The sequence below is a fragment of the Cygnus atratus genome, chromosome 16 (genome assembly GCF_013377495.2).
Source record: "Cygnus atratus isolate AKBS03 ecotype Queensland, Australia chromosome 16, CAtr_DNAZoo_HiC_assembly, whole genome shotgun sequence".
Taxonomy (NCBI): domain Eukaryota; kingdom Metazoa; phylum Chordata; class Aves; order Anseriformes; family Anatidae; genus Cygnus; species Cygnus atratus.
Window position 1 is genome coordinate 11,415,617 of NC_066377.1, and position 15,132 is coordinate 11,430,748.

A 15,132-nucleotide genomic window follows, 5' to 3' on the forward strand; every position below is an offset into this window, starting at 1 on the left:
TCGGAGAAACCCCGGGGCCGGTCCCGGCTACTTTGGGGCCTGAGAAGTGCACCGGGGCAGGGGGCGAGGGCACGGCCACCCGGCAGCCTGCACCCCGCGGAGCCCACCTCGGCGTCCCCGCGCCCCGACCCCCCAAGAAGCCCTCCCCGGCCCCTCGCGGGGCGGCTCAGCGGGCAGTCCGGGGCCGCCCCCCCCCCCCCCCAAAAAAAAAAAAAAGAAAAAAGAAAAAAGAAAAAAAAAAAAAGCCCCACAGCAGCCGAGCGGCGGCGGCGCGGCGCTGCCCCGACGGGGCGGGCCGGGGGCGGTGCGCGGGGGGGCGCGGAGCGGGCGCGGAGCGGGGCCGGCGGGCGCGGAAGATGGCGGCGGGCAGGCGCGCCCCGCGCAGCGGGCTGCTGGAGCTGCGCGGCCCCGGCGGGCACTGGCTCCGCGTCCTCCTCACCCTGGCCGAGGACTCGTTGGGGGTGAGCCCCGCCGACGGCCCCGGGCCCGGGGAGGCTCCGGCGGCGCAGCTGAACGGCGGCGAAGGGGGCTCCGGCGTGCCCGAGGCGCTCGCCAACATCAGGCGCACGGTGCACGTCGTCAAGCAGGACGTGGGGGGGCTCGGCATCAGTATCAAAGGTGAGGGGGGGGGGCCCGCCGCTGCCGTCCTCCGAGCGGGCTGGGGGTGAGGGGTGGGGGGTCCGGGGAAAGGGGGAGGGAAGGGGGGGGGGGTCGGGCAGCGTCCGAGCTCAGTCCCCGGGGAGGTGGGGAAGGGCAGGGGGCTGCGTGGGGGGGACACGGGGACATTGGGACAGGGGCTCCGGGAGCGGGGGGGACGCGGGGACACGGGGACGGGGGCTCCGGGAGCAGGTGGGACGTGCACAAAAAGCTGCCCCTTCTGCTGCCGAGTGGAGCGCTTCGCCCGTGCGTCCTCGTCCTCGTCTCCGGCGTGTCCCCGTGTCCCCGTGTCCCCCGGTCCCTGTGTCCAAGCGCCGGCCCCTGTGCCCGTCCGCCCCCCGAAGGAAACGCCTGTGACCCCCCCCAGAGCCGTCGCGGGTCTGTGGGGTGCTGAGCGGTGCTGGGAGCTGGAGCCCCGGGGGGCGGGGAGCCGGGGGCCCCTTAGAGCCGCTGCCCGCCCTGCACCCGGCTGGCTCTGCCTCAACTTGGGGCTGGAAACTTCTCGGGGCGAGGCCCCTTCTGGCCCCGTCTGGCTTTCACGAGGCTCTGAGCTCTGTTGGAAACTCCGTGCAGGGGGAGCTCAGTCCAGGGGGCTGCCACCACGTGTGGCCGAGGGGGTCGTGGGGCTGCGTGCTGGGGGGCCTGGGGACGGTGGCAGCGTGGCTCTCGCCTCCTGACGTGGCTTCCCCTCCCCGGAGCTTCCAGCTCGCTCCGTAAACGGGCGCCGCGGGGAAGTTTTGTGCTGTGGGTGTCCCTGTGCGGGGACTGGGTCAAAACCCAGTGCCGCCGGCTGCTTTTTGGGATGCTGGAGCTTGCCAGCCCTTTTGGGAAGCGTAAAATCCCCTTTGCAACAACCCCTTGGCTGCAAAGCTGCCGCTGGCTCTGAGGCTCTCCCAGGAAAGGAGAAACGTTACTTGGTTCAGCTAAAACTTTATTTTTGCAGTGACGTATGTGGAAACCAAGGAGCCGTAATCCAAACTGGGAGCTGCAAAGCGTGACGGCCGCTCGGGCAGCCCTGGCTCTGCGTTACTCTGCCTTAACTGGGGGGGGAGACGGATGCTTTCCTATTCCTATTAAAAAGCAGCCCCCTTCTTGCAGTTTAACCTCGCTTTCCTACAAGCAAAAGCTCCTCGCTTTCCTTTTTCCAGCAAGCCCTGCGGGGATGTGGAGGGGATGATGGAGAAGGCAGCTGAGGGGCTCTGGCAGCCTGGTGCCCCTCGTGCCAACCAGCTCCTGCTGCTCCTGTCCATGGCCCAGGGGCAAGGTGAGGGGCAGAACCTGAACCAAACCCTTCTGGCCCTAGCATTGTGGCTGGGTCCACACCCCAGCCAGCCTAAGCTTTTTTGCTCAAGTTTCTGGTGTTTCAGGGTCAGGGTGCCATCCTGCTGGAGCCACCGCGGATGCTCCTGGCAGCAGCTCCCCCTCCGTGCACGCAGCCCGGGCGCAGCCGAGGACTCCCTGCTGCAAGGGTGGGCTCAGCAGCTCGGAGCACCCCCACGGGGGCCTCTGACAGCTGATAACCGGAGCCCTCTGCTCCTCGAGCGGCTTGGCAGAAATCTGAGCAAGGAAATGCCTGCGGCAGGGCCGGGAGCAGCCCCGGGGTGATAACGCACCGCTGGGCTCTCCCCCTCGGATGAGGGATCCTCCCGGGGAGGCTCCTGGGGACAGGCTGTCCCGGGGGGCGCGGGGCACGTCGGGCACTGCCGCTCCCTGCTTGCCGCCCTGCTGCTGTAGCTGCTGCTCCCGCGCCTGCAGGCTGCTCGCATCTCCCCGCGGGTTCAAAAGTTAATGTGCAAATTGATCTCAAGCTGCCGGGAGGCTTGAATAGCATCCTTTTAGGCTGAAGAATGGAAAGCAGCAGGTAAATAGAGCCACTGGGCAGAGGGGAGCAAATACCCAGGTTGGGTCGCTTCTCCCTGGCTCTTTTGCCTCTCCAAACACTCAGCTGCCTGATCCATTTAGATCATGAAGTCCTCGGAGCAGGGATGGTTGCTCAGCACACACAATTAATAATGCAAATAATGACATGGTTTCCTGCCAAAATTGATGGGGAGACAGCCAAGGTATGTGTTTGCTCCACAAGGAAATCTGCAACCATTCGGAGGTTTTTTGGGAGCAATTATCTTCAGCTGCTGTAAAGCCTCACGGTATGTTGGGTACTGCCAGGGAGAGATGCGGAGGGCAGCGTGGTCATTGCAGGGCTGGCTGGAACCTGAGCATCCCCGTCTGTACGTCCGTAACCGCTTGGTTTCCCTTCTGTTCAAAGGTGGCCGAGAGAATAAAATGCCCATCTTGATATCCAAGATATTCAAGGGGCTGGCGGCGGATCAGACCGAGGCGCTCTACGTGGGAGATGCCATCCTCTCCGTGAACGGCACCGACCTGTCCGAGGCGACGCACGACGAGGCGGTGCAGGCGTTGAAGAAGACGGGCAAGGAGGTCGTCTTGGAAGGTAGGGGCCGAGGCGGCACCAGGGGGCTCCTGCTTCTGGGCTGCCGATGCCCGTCTCCGCAGAGCTCCTGCACAGCCACGTGCTGGGTGCCCACCCCGAGACACTCTAGGGTGTGCTGGAGCTGTGCAGGGAGCCCGGGGGTGGCACAGCATCTGCATACACATTTGCATACTCTTTTAAATGGGAAACAATATATGCAGAGTGGCTTATCTGCTCATACGGAGAGCCGGAGGGGTCCCCCCGCGGAGCCGGAGGGATGCGCTGGGTGCCCGGCGGCTGTGTCCCAGCTGCAGGGACCATGGGCGGGCTGCAACGGGAGATTTGGGGCAGGTCTATGGGGCGGGTGACTTTTCTGTCGCACGGCTGCACCCCGAGGTCCTCAGTGCCGGGGGCAGCGGTCAGCTCCGTGTTCTTCCCATGGCTTCCATTTAAATCCACACCCTTGGCCAGAGTGGGGCCGCATGGTTCTGCGGGCTGCCCCAGGTGGTCTTGGAGCCCGAGACACTTTCTTGTGCGGTTTTAGGGCTGCAGGTCCCAAAGGGAGGTTTTCGGCTGGGGGCAGCACTGTGGGCTGTGCCTGGACAAAGAAGAGCTCTGTGTCTTCTGCTGTGAGCAACCTCCGCGGCGCTTTCTTTCCTGCTCCTTCCCCAGATTGTGTCATCTCCAGATTTTCAGTTTTCGCTTTGCTCAGCCCTTTTCTGCTGTGGGTTCCTCCTCTCCTGGGAGCCGCAGAACCACGCTTCAGCCTGAGGAATGTGCTGCTCTGCACAGCTGCTGGGAGCAGATAGGGGGGTTATTTTTTTTTTCTGACCAAAGAGAAATACAAGAGCCTCTTTCTCTGGAAGTCTCTGAAATTCCTCCCCGTGGCCGCTGCACTCAGACCACCCTCTCTCTGTTATTTTCTTTTCATCCTTTACTTTGGCATGGGCTTCCTTTCTGCTGGAGGTTCTGCGGGAGGTGGAGATGGGCTGCCCTTTCTCGAGAGAACAACTTCTCTCCCGGACCAACCTCCTCCTCCTCTTCCTCCTGGGGAGCCGGGTGGGTGCTTCCAGGCCGCCCTGCAGGGAGGCACCTACATTTCTGCAGAAGCCGGGCTTCCTCCTAAACGAAAGCTCCCGGCAGGCACACTTCTGCTCCAGGAGGAGAGCTGGGCTGGCTCCTGCCTTGATGTTTTTGGTTGGTTTGGATTGATGCCATCACCCTCCTGTGGCACGGTGCTGCTCGGGGTGCTGCGGGCAGCTGCTGGTCGTCGCACGTGCGCACGGCATCTCCATCTCCGCTCCCTTCTGAGTGCGGCGGGGCTTGGGGGCAGAGCGCTGCCCTGAAGCCAGAGGGGTGGTGACTGGGGACTCCCCTGCTCCTTTCTCATCCTTGGGTTTGCTCCAAGGCTCGGTGAAAAGCAGCACAACGACCTTAGCGTCCAGCAGGTGCCTTCTGGTGCCGACTATGCTCCCTCGCAAAACCCTGTGCCTTGGCTCTGTGCAGGGCTGGCTGTCCCCTGCTGTCCCCTGGCCCTGCAGACAGCTCCGGGCCAGCCCCATGCTGTTTCAGTTAGCTCCAGAAATGTCCCCTGTGTGCCCCAGCCTGGCACAGAGGGTTGGTGACATCTGTGCTGGGACAGCCGGGGACAAGGGCAAGCAGCACAGCGGGGTCTCCGCAGCCCCTGGGCCTCCCCAACTCTTCATTAAGCTCTGACTTCCCTTATGTTTGCCAGAAATACCAAAAAGGAGTCATTCAGCACAGCCAGCACGTGTTTACACCACCTTTCTCCTCCCAGCCAAGCTTGTTAGACCTGGAGCTTTAAGGGCGGTTCACAAAGTGACGTGAAGGAAACGAAGCTCTCGTCTTGCTCTAATTAGGAGAGCGACTGCACGCGGCAGCACCAGGAGAGTTTGCACACTCCTTGTGTGGTCACTGATAGGGGTGATGAATTCTGGTGGAACCCCAAAACGGCCGAGCTGAGCACTGAAACGCGTCAGTCCCAGCGCCACAAGTGCCCCACGTGCTGGATCCGGCCCTGCACTGCCAGTCCTGGCCGGGCGCGATGATGTGCGGAAACCTCCCGGCGTGCCCTGCCAGGAGGCCTCTGCATGTGCCAAGCTGCAATCTTCATACTTGCAGGAGTTTGTATTTATATTACAGTGTTATTTTGGGGAGAGGCACTCTGCCTGACCTTATTTTTCCCCTTATTAGATTTTTTTTTTTTTGCTCTGGGTACAAAGCAGTTCTCCAGGACTTGTTTGGCCAAGGGATAGCATGGAAGGTTGTAATTCAGAAAAAATAACTGTTGGATGCCCGGTTCTGGCTGCAGCAGTTGCACAGGGTGGAGATGTGCATGGTGTGAGATGTAAAATAGCCACAACATTCAGCTGGCCCTGGAGAAAATACCACAGGAGCAAAGTGGCTGGAGGTTTTGGGGTGGTGGTGACCCGGATTTGTGCGGTGGAGCAGAAATCAGGTGCCCACGGGCACCAAGCATCCTGGCTTTGTGCCTGCCGGAGCTGTGCAGGATTGAACCCGCAAGAGCAAACCCCCCCCAGCAGCAGCTCCGAGAAGCTGCGACTTGGGCGGCTGGGCTCTGCCCTAGGAAGTGCCACACATGCTCACGTGGCTTAACCACGGCGATGAACCACAGCAGGAGACTTCGGACCCGCCTTAGGATGATGCAGAGGTGGTGAGGGTCCCTGTCCTACCTTCACCTCCCTTCCCCTTCCCCTGGCAGAGTGTGGGTGACCGGCCACATCTGCCTTGTGATTTCATGTGCTAGTTTTGCGCCGTCGGTCCCGGTGTTGCTCTGAGGCAGAGAGGGGCCCGCCGGAGATGGGCTTAGGACCTCATTAGGGCTGGAGCCGGATCCCCAGGACCTCTCTGGAAGCCTTCCAGATGTGATGGCCACTCCTGCAGCCGGAGCGCTTTGGCTTGCGATGCTGTGCAGGTGCTGCTGGAAGGCTCTCACCTCTTGGGGACAAACAACGAGGCCCTGGCCAGCAGCATAGCTGTGAGCCTCTCCACCATGCGTCCGTGCTGTGATGTCCACCTTGCAGCAGAGCATGTGGACGGGGCTGTTCTGTCTGCAAGAAATGCCTTGGGGTGGGTGCTAGGATCTTGGGGTCCTGCCCTGAATTTTTTGGGGTGCACTGGGGTCCCCTGACAAGCTTTGCAGACTGTCCTCGGGGCAGGGACAGAGCCAGCTGGCCTGAGGTCACATTTCACATGGGCGCGGTGGCCACGTGCCCATGTTATGGGCTCCGCAGTCGTGTGTGTGCTGGGGTGGGGGTCACTGGCACAACTCACCCAGGGCACCCCTGGGGCAGGGTCCCCTGCGCCCCGTCCCCTGAGCGGCTCAGTGGAATTTCTCCTGGAGTTAGGCAACATCGCCCACTGCCTAGTTCCCCGTGCCCCTTCCTCCTGCCCTGAGCGGAGGCCATCGGGACGTGTTCCAGCCATGGCACAGCTGATGTCGGTGACGTCCCCTGCCTGCCTGGAGGTGACACGCAGGACAGGTGGTGCGGGAATGCTGGAAGGAATTACCGGGGGTGGCGTCAGGGAGGGAGGGCTTGGAGTGGGGGCAGAGCAGGCAGCGTGTCCCCGTGCCCCAAAGCGCTATCACTGCCACGGCCGGCTCTCGGCATGTGCCGGTGCCCGCAGATGAACGCCCGTCTCTGTGAAATCCAATTAGCTCCCAAGCACACGAATAACGACGGGTCCCGCTGCCAAGATTGCTGGCCCAGGGCAGCCTCCAGCGCAGCTCGCATGCCTGCGGGAGCGCGGCGGCTATTTATACCGGGAGGCACGGGGCTGCCACGGGGTGACCGACCCACGTGCGGCAGCGGCATCGCAGCCCTTTATAGCGGCGGCTCAGCCGGGCTGGGGCTCAGCACTGCCACTGGGGTGAGACGAGGTGATGGGGCTGTGTCCCCCCATGGGGCACGTCCCCTCATGCCCTGGGGCTTTGCCTCTCCCCATGGTGCCCCCGCTGCAGCTCGCACGCTGGATTTGGGGATTTTGAGGTTTAGGAGCCCTTGCCCTGGCTTTGCTGCTGCAATGGAGCTGGTCCACCAGTGTGCCACCTATGACAGTCAGCTGCAAAGCCTGGGGTGAAACCAGCTGTGACGATCTGGGACGTGGCAGCAGGCACGTGTCTGTCCCCTGGTCCTTTCCCAAGGGCCACCCAAGGAAAGAAAGCCCTTCCCCAGAGCCATCAGCCAGCCCCACAGCACACAGGGCATCACCGTGCCCAACCAAAGCATTTCTGCCCGTGCTTTGGATCAGCCTTGGGAGCCACTGACCCAGTTTTCCAGCTGTGCCTGTGGGGCCCCATCAATTTGCTGTAACTTTCATCTCCCCCTCTCTTAAACCTCCGGAGCTGGGCTGTGGTACAGCGGCTCTGATGTTTGACTCTGACTCGCTGGGCACTTAAAGATGATTTCTCGTCCCTGGTTTCTAACTCACCAGTCAGGGTTATGTGAGCTGTGCACACGCAGTTCGAGGCTTTTCCTGGGTCCAAGCCATGGTATTTGAGAGCTATTACTGCTTTGTTCCCACTTGGCCGCGGGACCGGCTGTACCAGCACAATTTGGACTGTGTAATTTTGGCCTGGGCTTCCTGCCCGTTCCCCACCCCGCGCCTCCATGTGCTGCCCTGGCAAACAGGGTCCAGGCTGGAATTGGATCTGTGACCTGAGCCACGTTAAAAAAAAAAAAAAAAAAAAGAGGGAAAGAGGGGAAAAGGCTTTTTTTAGCCCAGCTCAGCTCACCAGAGCAGTTGGCAGCATGCCCCATGCACTGGCGTGGGGTGACTGCAGGGGACCCAGAGCAGCACCCATGGGTGGTGGATCCAGGGGGAGGGGGGAAATGATGGAGGAGGCACGAGGGGTTTCAGCAGTGTGGGTGGGTGCTGGTGGGCAGGATGTGGCCGCCACGCCATGCTCTCACTGGGCACTACCTCTCTTCCAGTGAAGTATATGAAGGAGATCTCACCCTACTTCAAGAACTCGGCGGCGGGGGCGACGGTCAGCTGGGACCCCTCTCCCTCTGGCCAGCAGAAGCGGTCGTCTCCCGTCCTGCCACCCCGCGAGAGCCGGACCGTCCCGCTGAAGATGTGCTACGTGTCCCGCAAGTGCCTCCCCGCCGACCCGGAGCACAGGTCAGGGTGATGCCACCACCACCGTGCCGGCCACCACTCGGGGTGCCCCATGGAGGGCCGGTGGGGACCCAGTGGGGCCGTGTCCCTGCAGGTACCTCGAGGTGTGCTCGGCGGATGGGCGCGTGGCTCTCTTCCTGCGGGCAAAGGACGAGGCCACGGCGCAGTCGTGGCTCGGGGCCATCCAGGGCGCAGCGAGTGTGCTGCTGCCGCGGGTGAAGGAGGAGCTGCGGGCACAGCTGGTGGGTGCTGGCACGGCGGGCGGCAGGGACGTCAGGCACGTGGGCTGGCTGACCGAGCAGGTACCCCTGTGTCCCCTCCACCCCTGCCACCTGCTGCCGAGGGGTCCCTGGCCAGCCCTGACCCCGGCTCCTTGCAGCTCCCCGGTGCCGGCACCAGGAACCTGCTGGCCGTCCTCACCGAGAAGGAGCTGCTCCTGTACAGCAGCCTGCCGCAGAGCCGCGATGCCCTGGGCAAGCCTGTGCACAGCTACCCGCTCATTGCCACCAGGTAGGGTCCTGCGTGTGTCCCCGGGGTGGTGGCGGTGTCCTCAGGATGGTGTCCCCAGGGATGGTGGCGGTGTCCCCAGGGATGGTGGCAGTGTCCCAGGGCTGGCAGTTGTGGCCAAAGATAGTGATGATGTCCCCAGGGATGGTGGCAGTGTCCCCAGGGATGGTGGCGGTGTCACAGGGATGGCGGTTGTGGCCAAGGATAATGGTGTCCTGGGATAGTGGTGGCATTCAGGGGTGTTGGCAGGGCCGCAGAGTTGGTGGTAGTGTCCTACAGTAGTGGTGGAGCCCGGGGGACGGTGGCAGAGCCCCAAGGACAGTGACAGAACTCGGGGGATGGTGGCAGTGTCCTGGGGGTGGTGGCAGTGCCCTGGGGGTAGCGCCGGGCACCCTAGGACTTGGTGGCAGAACCTGGGAGGTGGTGGCAGCGTCTGGGGGTAGTGTCAGGGCCGTGGGGACAGGGGCGGTGCCCGGGGTCGGTGGCACAGCTCGGGGGTGGCGGTGCCCGCCGCCTGTTGTGGCGGTGCCCGGGGGGCGGCACAAGATGGCCGGGCCCATCGGCGGGGCTGCGGCGCCCCCTGGCGGCCCGCGGCGGGGCTGAGCGCCGCCGTGCCGCAGGCTGGTGCACTCGGGCCCGGCCAAGGGCTCGGCGCTGTACGAGGCCGAGCTGGCGTTCGCCCTGCGTGCCGGCACCCGGCTGGGAGTGCAGAGCCACCTCTTCAGCCTGGAGAGCCCCCGCGACCTGGCGCTCTGGACCCGCTTGCTGGTGGACGGCACCCACGGCGCCGCCGAGCTCGCCCAGGAGGTGTCCGCAGGTCAGCGGGGTCCCGCGGGGGGCGCGGGGCGGGGGGTGGCGGGGTCCCGCGCCCGTCCCTGAGCCCGTCCCTGTCCCCAGCCTGCACCTGGAAGGGGCAGGACTGCACCCTCTCCATCCACATCGACAAGGGCTTCACCATCTCCACCACGGAGCCGGGACTCAGCAAGACCATCCTGCTCCAGCAGCCCTTCGAGAAGCTGCAGATGTCCTCCGACGACGGCACCAAGATGCTCTACTTGGACTTTGGCGGCCCAGAGGGCGAGATTGTGAGTTGGCGTCACCCTCGCTTCCCCCTGGCTCCCACCGGCCCGGGAGGAGAGGTGGAGCGGGGTGCCCGCCCCGTGCATGGTACCTGCCCCGTGCATGGCACCCACCCGCTGTCTGTTGTACAGCCCTTCCCATTGCAAATGTCCCTCTGCTCCTTTCTTGCAGCAATTGGACCTCCACTCCTGCCCCAAAACCATCGTCTTCATCATCCACTCCTTCCTCTCGGCCAAGGTGACCCGTCTGGGGCTGCTGGCGTGAAGACGGAGCGGGGCCCCAGCCCCCGTCACATCTATGCACCTCCCTCCAGGCCAAGTCCAGCCCGAAGCCATCCGGACAGGACACAAGTCCCCGAGGGGTCACGCTACCCTCCCCGGGGCGCTGGGGACAGCAGTGTGGTGATGTCCCTCTTGGATGGCAGCACCAGGACGTCTGCGGTGCCCCCTTCCCCTCCCTGCTCCCACCACGATGCTCGGCTGGAGGAGCCCCCGTGGGAGCCGCACAGTCACTCGAGTGCCTTGTGAGATGATATTTTCTGTACAATGAACCCGTTTGTATGGATGTTTTATATTTATATCGTCCCCATTACAAGTGCCGATGGGGCAGCTCTCATCCACCCGCTTTGAACCCCAGGAGAAACCCTCAGGTTCTCCAGCGCGAGGACGTGTGTCTGTATGTCCCCCGGGCATGCGTCTCGGAAAGAGGGCTGCAGACCGGGGTCAGCTCCGTGTTACTGGATAGATGGGAACTGCAGATCAGCTCTTATTTGCCAGATTTTTCGGTATCGCAGCATACTATAGGAACCACTTCTCTTTGGGATGGTCACACGGTTCGTGTTACTTTGCCAACTCCTGCATCATTTTATTTCTTGGTTTGGGGGGGAGGGACATCAGGTGGCTGGTGGGAAACAACTTGTTTTATGAACCAAAAAATTCTGCATGAAAATGCCTCTTTTTTTTTTTTTTTTTTTTTTTTTCTCTTTCTGTTTTCGGTCAAATAAACATTGCAGCTCACACCCAGCAGGAGCTGAGGGTCTCCTGGTTTTGCTTGAGGTGAAAAATCCGTGGGTGCTGCCTGGGCTGTGCCTCAGGTGTTTGCTGCCAGGCAACGAAGCACAGTGCAGGGTTTGCCTTGGGATGCCGCCGCGTTGGAGATGCTGGTTTTGGGGTGTGGGGGACCCTCTGGGGGGGTTCACGATGCGACAAGTGGGATTTGCTGATGAGTTTCTAAGGGGTCTCAGTGCAGGGCTCTCAGTGCAGCATCCACACATGGGGACAGGAAAGGGCCACGCTCACATCACTGAAGTGACAAATTCTGGGTTAGTCTTTTCCTTTTGTCCTGGCCCTGTACATGTGCGTGGGGGAGACTGGGGTCTCCTAGCAGAGCTCCTAACACTCAGACTGAATATTAGCAACTAATTAGCAGCAAATATCCTTTTTTTAATGATAGCTCATGCATCCTGTTATTCTGTGCTAACGTGGCGTGGCTCAGGGTAGTGGGGTGCATCAGTGGTGTCGCTGGTCTTGGAGAAATGAAATCCCCACATCTGTGGGGGGCAGTGCTGCTCCTTGAGTGCTTATTGCGTGGGGTAGCACCGGCAGGTGAGATTGCAGGGTGTCTGCTTTGAGAAGAGCCACGGAAGTTAATGATTTGGCTAATGAAGATGAGCTGGTCCCTTGCAAAGGGGACCCCGATGCTGTTGCAGCCTTTGGGATGCATGGGAAAAAAATAAGCTGAATAAAAAAAAAGGGGTGAGTGTTAGCAGTCAAAACGCAAAACTTCTGAGGAAGTGAGGTGCATGAGATCTGAGCAGGAAGAAAGCAGAGGAACATCTTACGTGGTATAAAAAATAGGTCTGATGGGGCACGTAAGCACTGCGCTGCTCTGTCTTGGTGGGACGGGGGGCAGGAGAGGAGGGGGCCCGCTTTGTGCCCTTGCAGGGAGCCCCGTGGCTGCTGGCACTCACTGTCCACAAACCCAGCTTCTTACTGCACACCACTGTCAGATTTCCAGGTCTTGCAAAATGGATTTGCAGAAAAAAAAAAAAAGGAAAAAAAATCCAACATGTTACTAACTGCTAAATCAATACAACAAGTAATTTAGAAACAGATGGTGTATTTTTCTATGATGAAAAGCATGTCTGCACAAGGAAAAATGTTATTACTGCAATTTACCTTCCTCTTCCTGCCCTACAGCCATTACTCTTTGGGGTTCATTCCAATAAAACAGGGAATCACTCCCAGTCCCAAGCAGATCTCCTATTAATCTCATAGACTACAAACTGCCATCCTGCTCCATCGCTGGGCAGTGGAAAAAATGGTTCAGTTTGGAGATGGAGCTTTATTTTCTTGGACTTTTTCACATTCAGTGCTGGTGACGGAGCGGTGAGTTTTTTCCCTGGATATTTTTTGGTGGGGTCTCCCAGTGTCTGCCCTTGGAGGTTGGATCCTGTGAGTCTCTCCGAGCCTGGGTACCCGAGGTGCTTCAGGTTTGGGGTGAGGCCAGCCCCGTGCTCGTGGCCAGGAGCATCACATCGCAGACAGTGGGCTGGAGTCCAGGGGGAACTCTGCGTTTTAGCACCATGGCTGCTCCTCTGGTGCATGGGGCTGGGAATTTGGCTTCCAGCTGAGCCAAGGCTAGAAAAAAAAGGGAAATCCCACATCTGCTGGAGCTCCTCATCCTGCTCTTACTGCTGCTTCCCACACAGCATCAGCCAAGAATCCCCCCCAGCTCTTCCTGGCTGCCGAAAGTATCTATTTCCTAAAACTCCTAATTTTCCTAAAATTCCTAATTCTCACCATCTTGGATCCTGGACTGTCAATCCTTATGGTGAGCTTGGCCAAGCTCTGGTTTGGTTTCTCTTGGCACGCTCGTGGCACGTTATGATGCCAGCAGCCCGACCGAGTTACTCAGATGACAGCTCTCTGCTCTGCGGGCTTGATGGAAATGTCCAGGGATGTTCAGATGTGTGGGCATGTCATCTCCCTGGGGATGCCGTGGCTTGTATTCCCCAGGGAGGAACAACAGCTCACAGGGGTTTTGTTCTTCCAGGTGCTTTCACGGCACGAGAACTAATATTTTTTAAAGTGGCTTTAAAAGAAATGCAATGAACTCAGCTTGTGGAGCTGGCATGCTTTTAATGGGCTGAGATAAAAAGCAGATTTGTGAAGCTAAGTCGGCTTGGTGCAGCCGAGGCTTCATCTGGCCACCAGGACTTGAAGAGCGCAGGTAAAGGGGGTTTTGAAGGCGCTGTGAGTGCTGGGGAAACGGATGGCAAATGGGAAGGAAGGAGGTTCCTGGCTTCCTTCCCGCTCCCGCCTGTACTTTTCATTAGTCAGCTCTGACCTTTTAGCGCCGTAATCAAACAAGACGACCTAACACTTAAATCTGAGCGTTTAGCGCTGACATTTACAATTGGTTCTCACGTTAGAGAGGCCAAATGAAAATTTCCTAACAGACAGCATGCTGCAGGGAACGGGAATCAAATAATTCATTTGCCGAATAACACACGCGCCGGCCCCCATCAGCTGTCTGCCGGGGCCTGCATCGCATTGCGTGGTATTTGTACTGGAGCACTTGTCATTAAAAAGTCAATATTCATCTGGAGCCGGCGATCCCAGAGCCAGCGCCTGTGCTGGGTGCAGAGAAACTGGATTTGGCATTTGATGGATGTGAGCGCAGGTGATCCTCCCCAGCGGGGAAGTTACATTAAATGTTAAGGAGCCAAGTCAGTAATGAGGATGTTTTCTCTTGGTCAGCCTCAGCTGCATCCTTGCCTGAAAACCGAGCACGGGGCATGCTCCTGGGTGCCCCCGGGTGCTCCTGCTCCGCGCCCCCATACGCAGCCTGCGCAGGGGTGGGCTCCGCAGCCCGTCACCAGGTGGAACCAGGCTCTCTGAGGATGCTGAGGCCAGGACGTGGGACATCCAAACCGCTCCTTACTGCCACGTTAGCCCAGCATCGCTCGGGGTGCGGCTTTTCCGTAGTGCCAACAGCGTGCTGCTGCCGGAGGCTGTCACCTGAGGACTTTGCAGGAGGACAAGGAGCAGCATCTGTTTGTGCAACCACTTGACGTCCAACAGCATCTCCTGGTGTGGCTGCATGCAGAAATATTTTGCTTGGAGGAATAAGGGTGCTGCCTGCACGATGTCTGTGCAGCCTTCAGTTGCTGCTCTGCTGTTAGTTTCCGCTGATGACCTGAGGACATGGGTGGGGGACACGGCCCCAGACCTGCAGGGGCCTCAGCTTGGCACCACGTAATTCCTGCTTTGCATTGTGCCCACCGGGCTGCCACTTCCTCAGGCTTTCCTCTTCCTTTCATTCCTTATGGAAAATCTGTTTTCTCTGCGTGCCCACGCTGTGCCTGTCTGCCGGGGGTGTGCCGGTGTCCCCTCATGGCCCACTGTGTGACATCTCTGTGGCAACATGGTGCAATACAAAATTGCCCGGCTCGAGCGAGGTGTGAGCAGCCCTTTGCCCCTTCCACGTGAGAGGTACGTCATGCTGCGCTGAAACCACGCTCGGAGGCACAGCGACCTCAAGAAGATCTCCATCGAGCACTGCGGGGCCCATGGGAGGCAGCCTCGGGTTAACGGCCTCGTGCAGGCCTGTCCTGGCCCCTCACTTGTGCGGGAGCCGACAGCAACACCGCGGGTACAAACGGGCCCGATCCCATCCCATCGTGATGACATGAAAGGAAGCAAGCCCACCCGTGACACCTCTGTCCTCCTCCTCGCCCCAGAACGAAGCAGCTGGTATGGATGCTGTCATTAAAAGAAGGGGGGGAAAGATCATCAAAAAGCCAAGGAAATCCAGGGGTTTTCATCCCAGCTCTGCCACTCAGCTGCTTTGGGCCCACTCTGTGCCTCAGCTTCCCCCTCTGTAAAATGGGAATATTCCTGCTCCTCCCCAGCCTGCGCTGGCAGCTGAGCGATCCTGCATCACCAGGGCCCCAAGGTGCGACGTGTCTTGGAAAAGTCCCTGTAATTGTCTACGTGTGATACCTTTGTAAATGTTACGGCACTCGCCTGCCAGGAAATGCTGGAGGTAAAAGCTGGATTGATTTCTATCTGTCTGTCTGTCTATCTATCTATCTATCTATCTATCTCCATTGAATATATCCATTTAATTTCTCACTCTGTGTTCTAAAATAGATTAGGATTCAAGAGGCTCAGGAGCTGAGGACAGCTGAGACGACAACCAGAAGATAGAGGTTTGTTCTACAGCAAGAGTATGAAAACCACATAAAATTGGAATTCGTTTTATAATGCTTATTCGGGAGTCCTGAAGCC

The 15,132-nt window shown here is 59.8% G+C and overlaps 1 protein-coding gene across 2 annotated transcripts; it reads left to right on the top strand.

The window, feature by feature from the left end:
• Nucleotides 1-321: 321 nt before the first annotated feature.
• SNTA1 (syntrophin alpha 1) lies at nucleotides 322-10,866 on the top strand. 2 transcript variants are annotated; one of them, XM_035548356.2, is made up of 8 exons: nucleotides 322-618; nucleotides 2,924-3,109; nucleotides 8,065-8,254; nucleotides 8,346-8,553; nucleotides 8,631-8,761; nucleotides 9,379-9,575; nucleotides 9,656-9,843; nucleotides 10,010-10,866. In XM_035548356.2, exons 1-8 carry the CDS (start codon nucleotides 357-359, stop codon nucleotides 10,100-10,102), a joined length of 1,455 nt encoding a protein of 484 aa, XP_035404249.1. In that variant the 5' UTR covers nucleotides 322-356; the 3' UTR covers nucleotides 10,103-10,866. The 2 variants fall into 2 exon arrangements, with proteins under 2 accessions (XP_035404249.1, XP_035404250.1); XM_035548357.2 differs by having other exon boundaries at nucleotides 9,484-9,575.
• The last annotated feature ends 4,266 nt before the right edge of the window (nucleotides 10,867-15,132 follow it).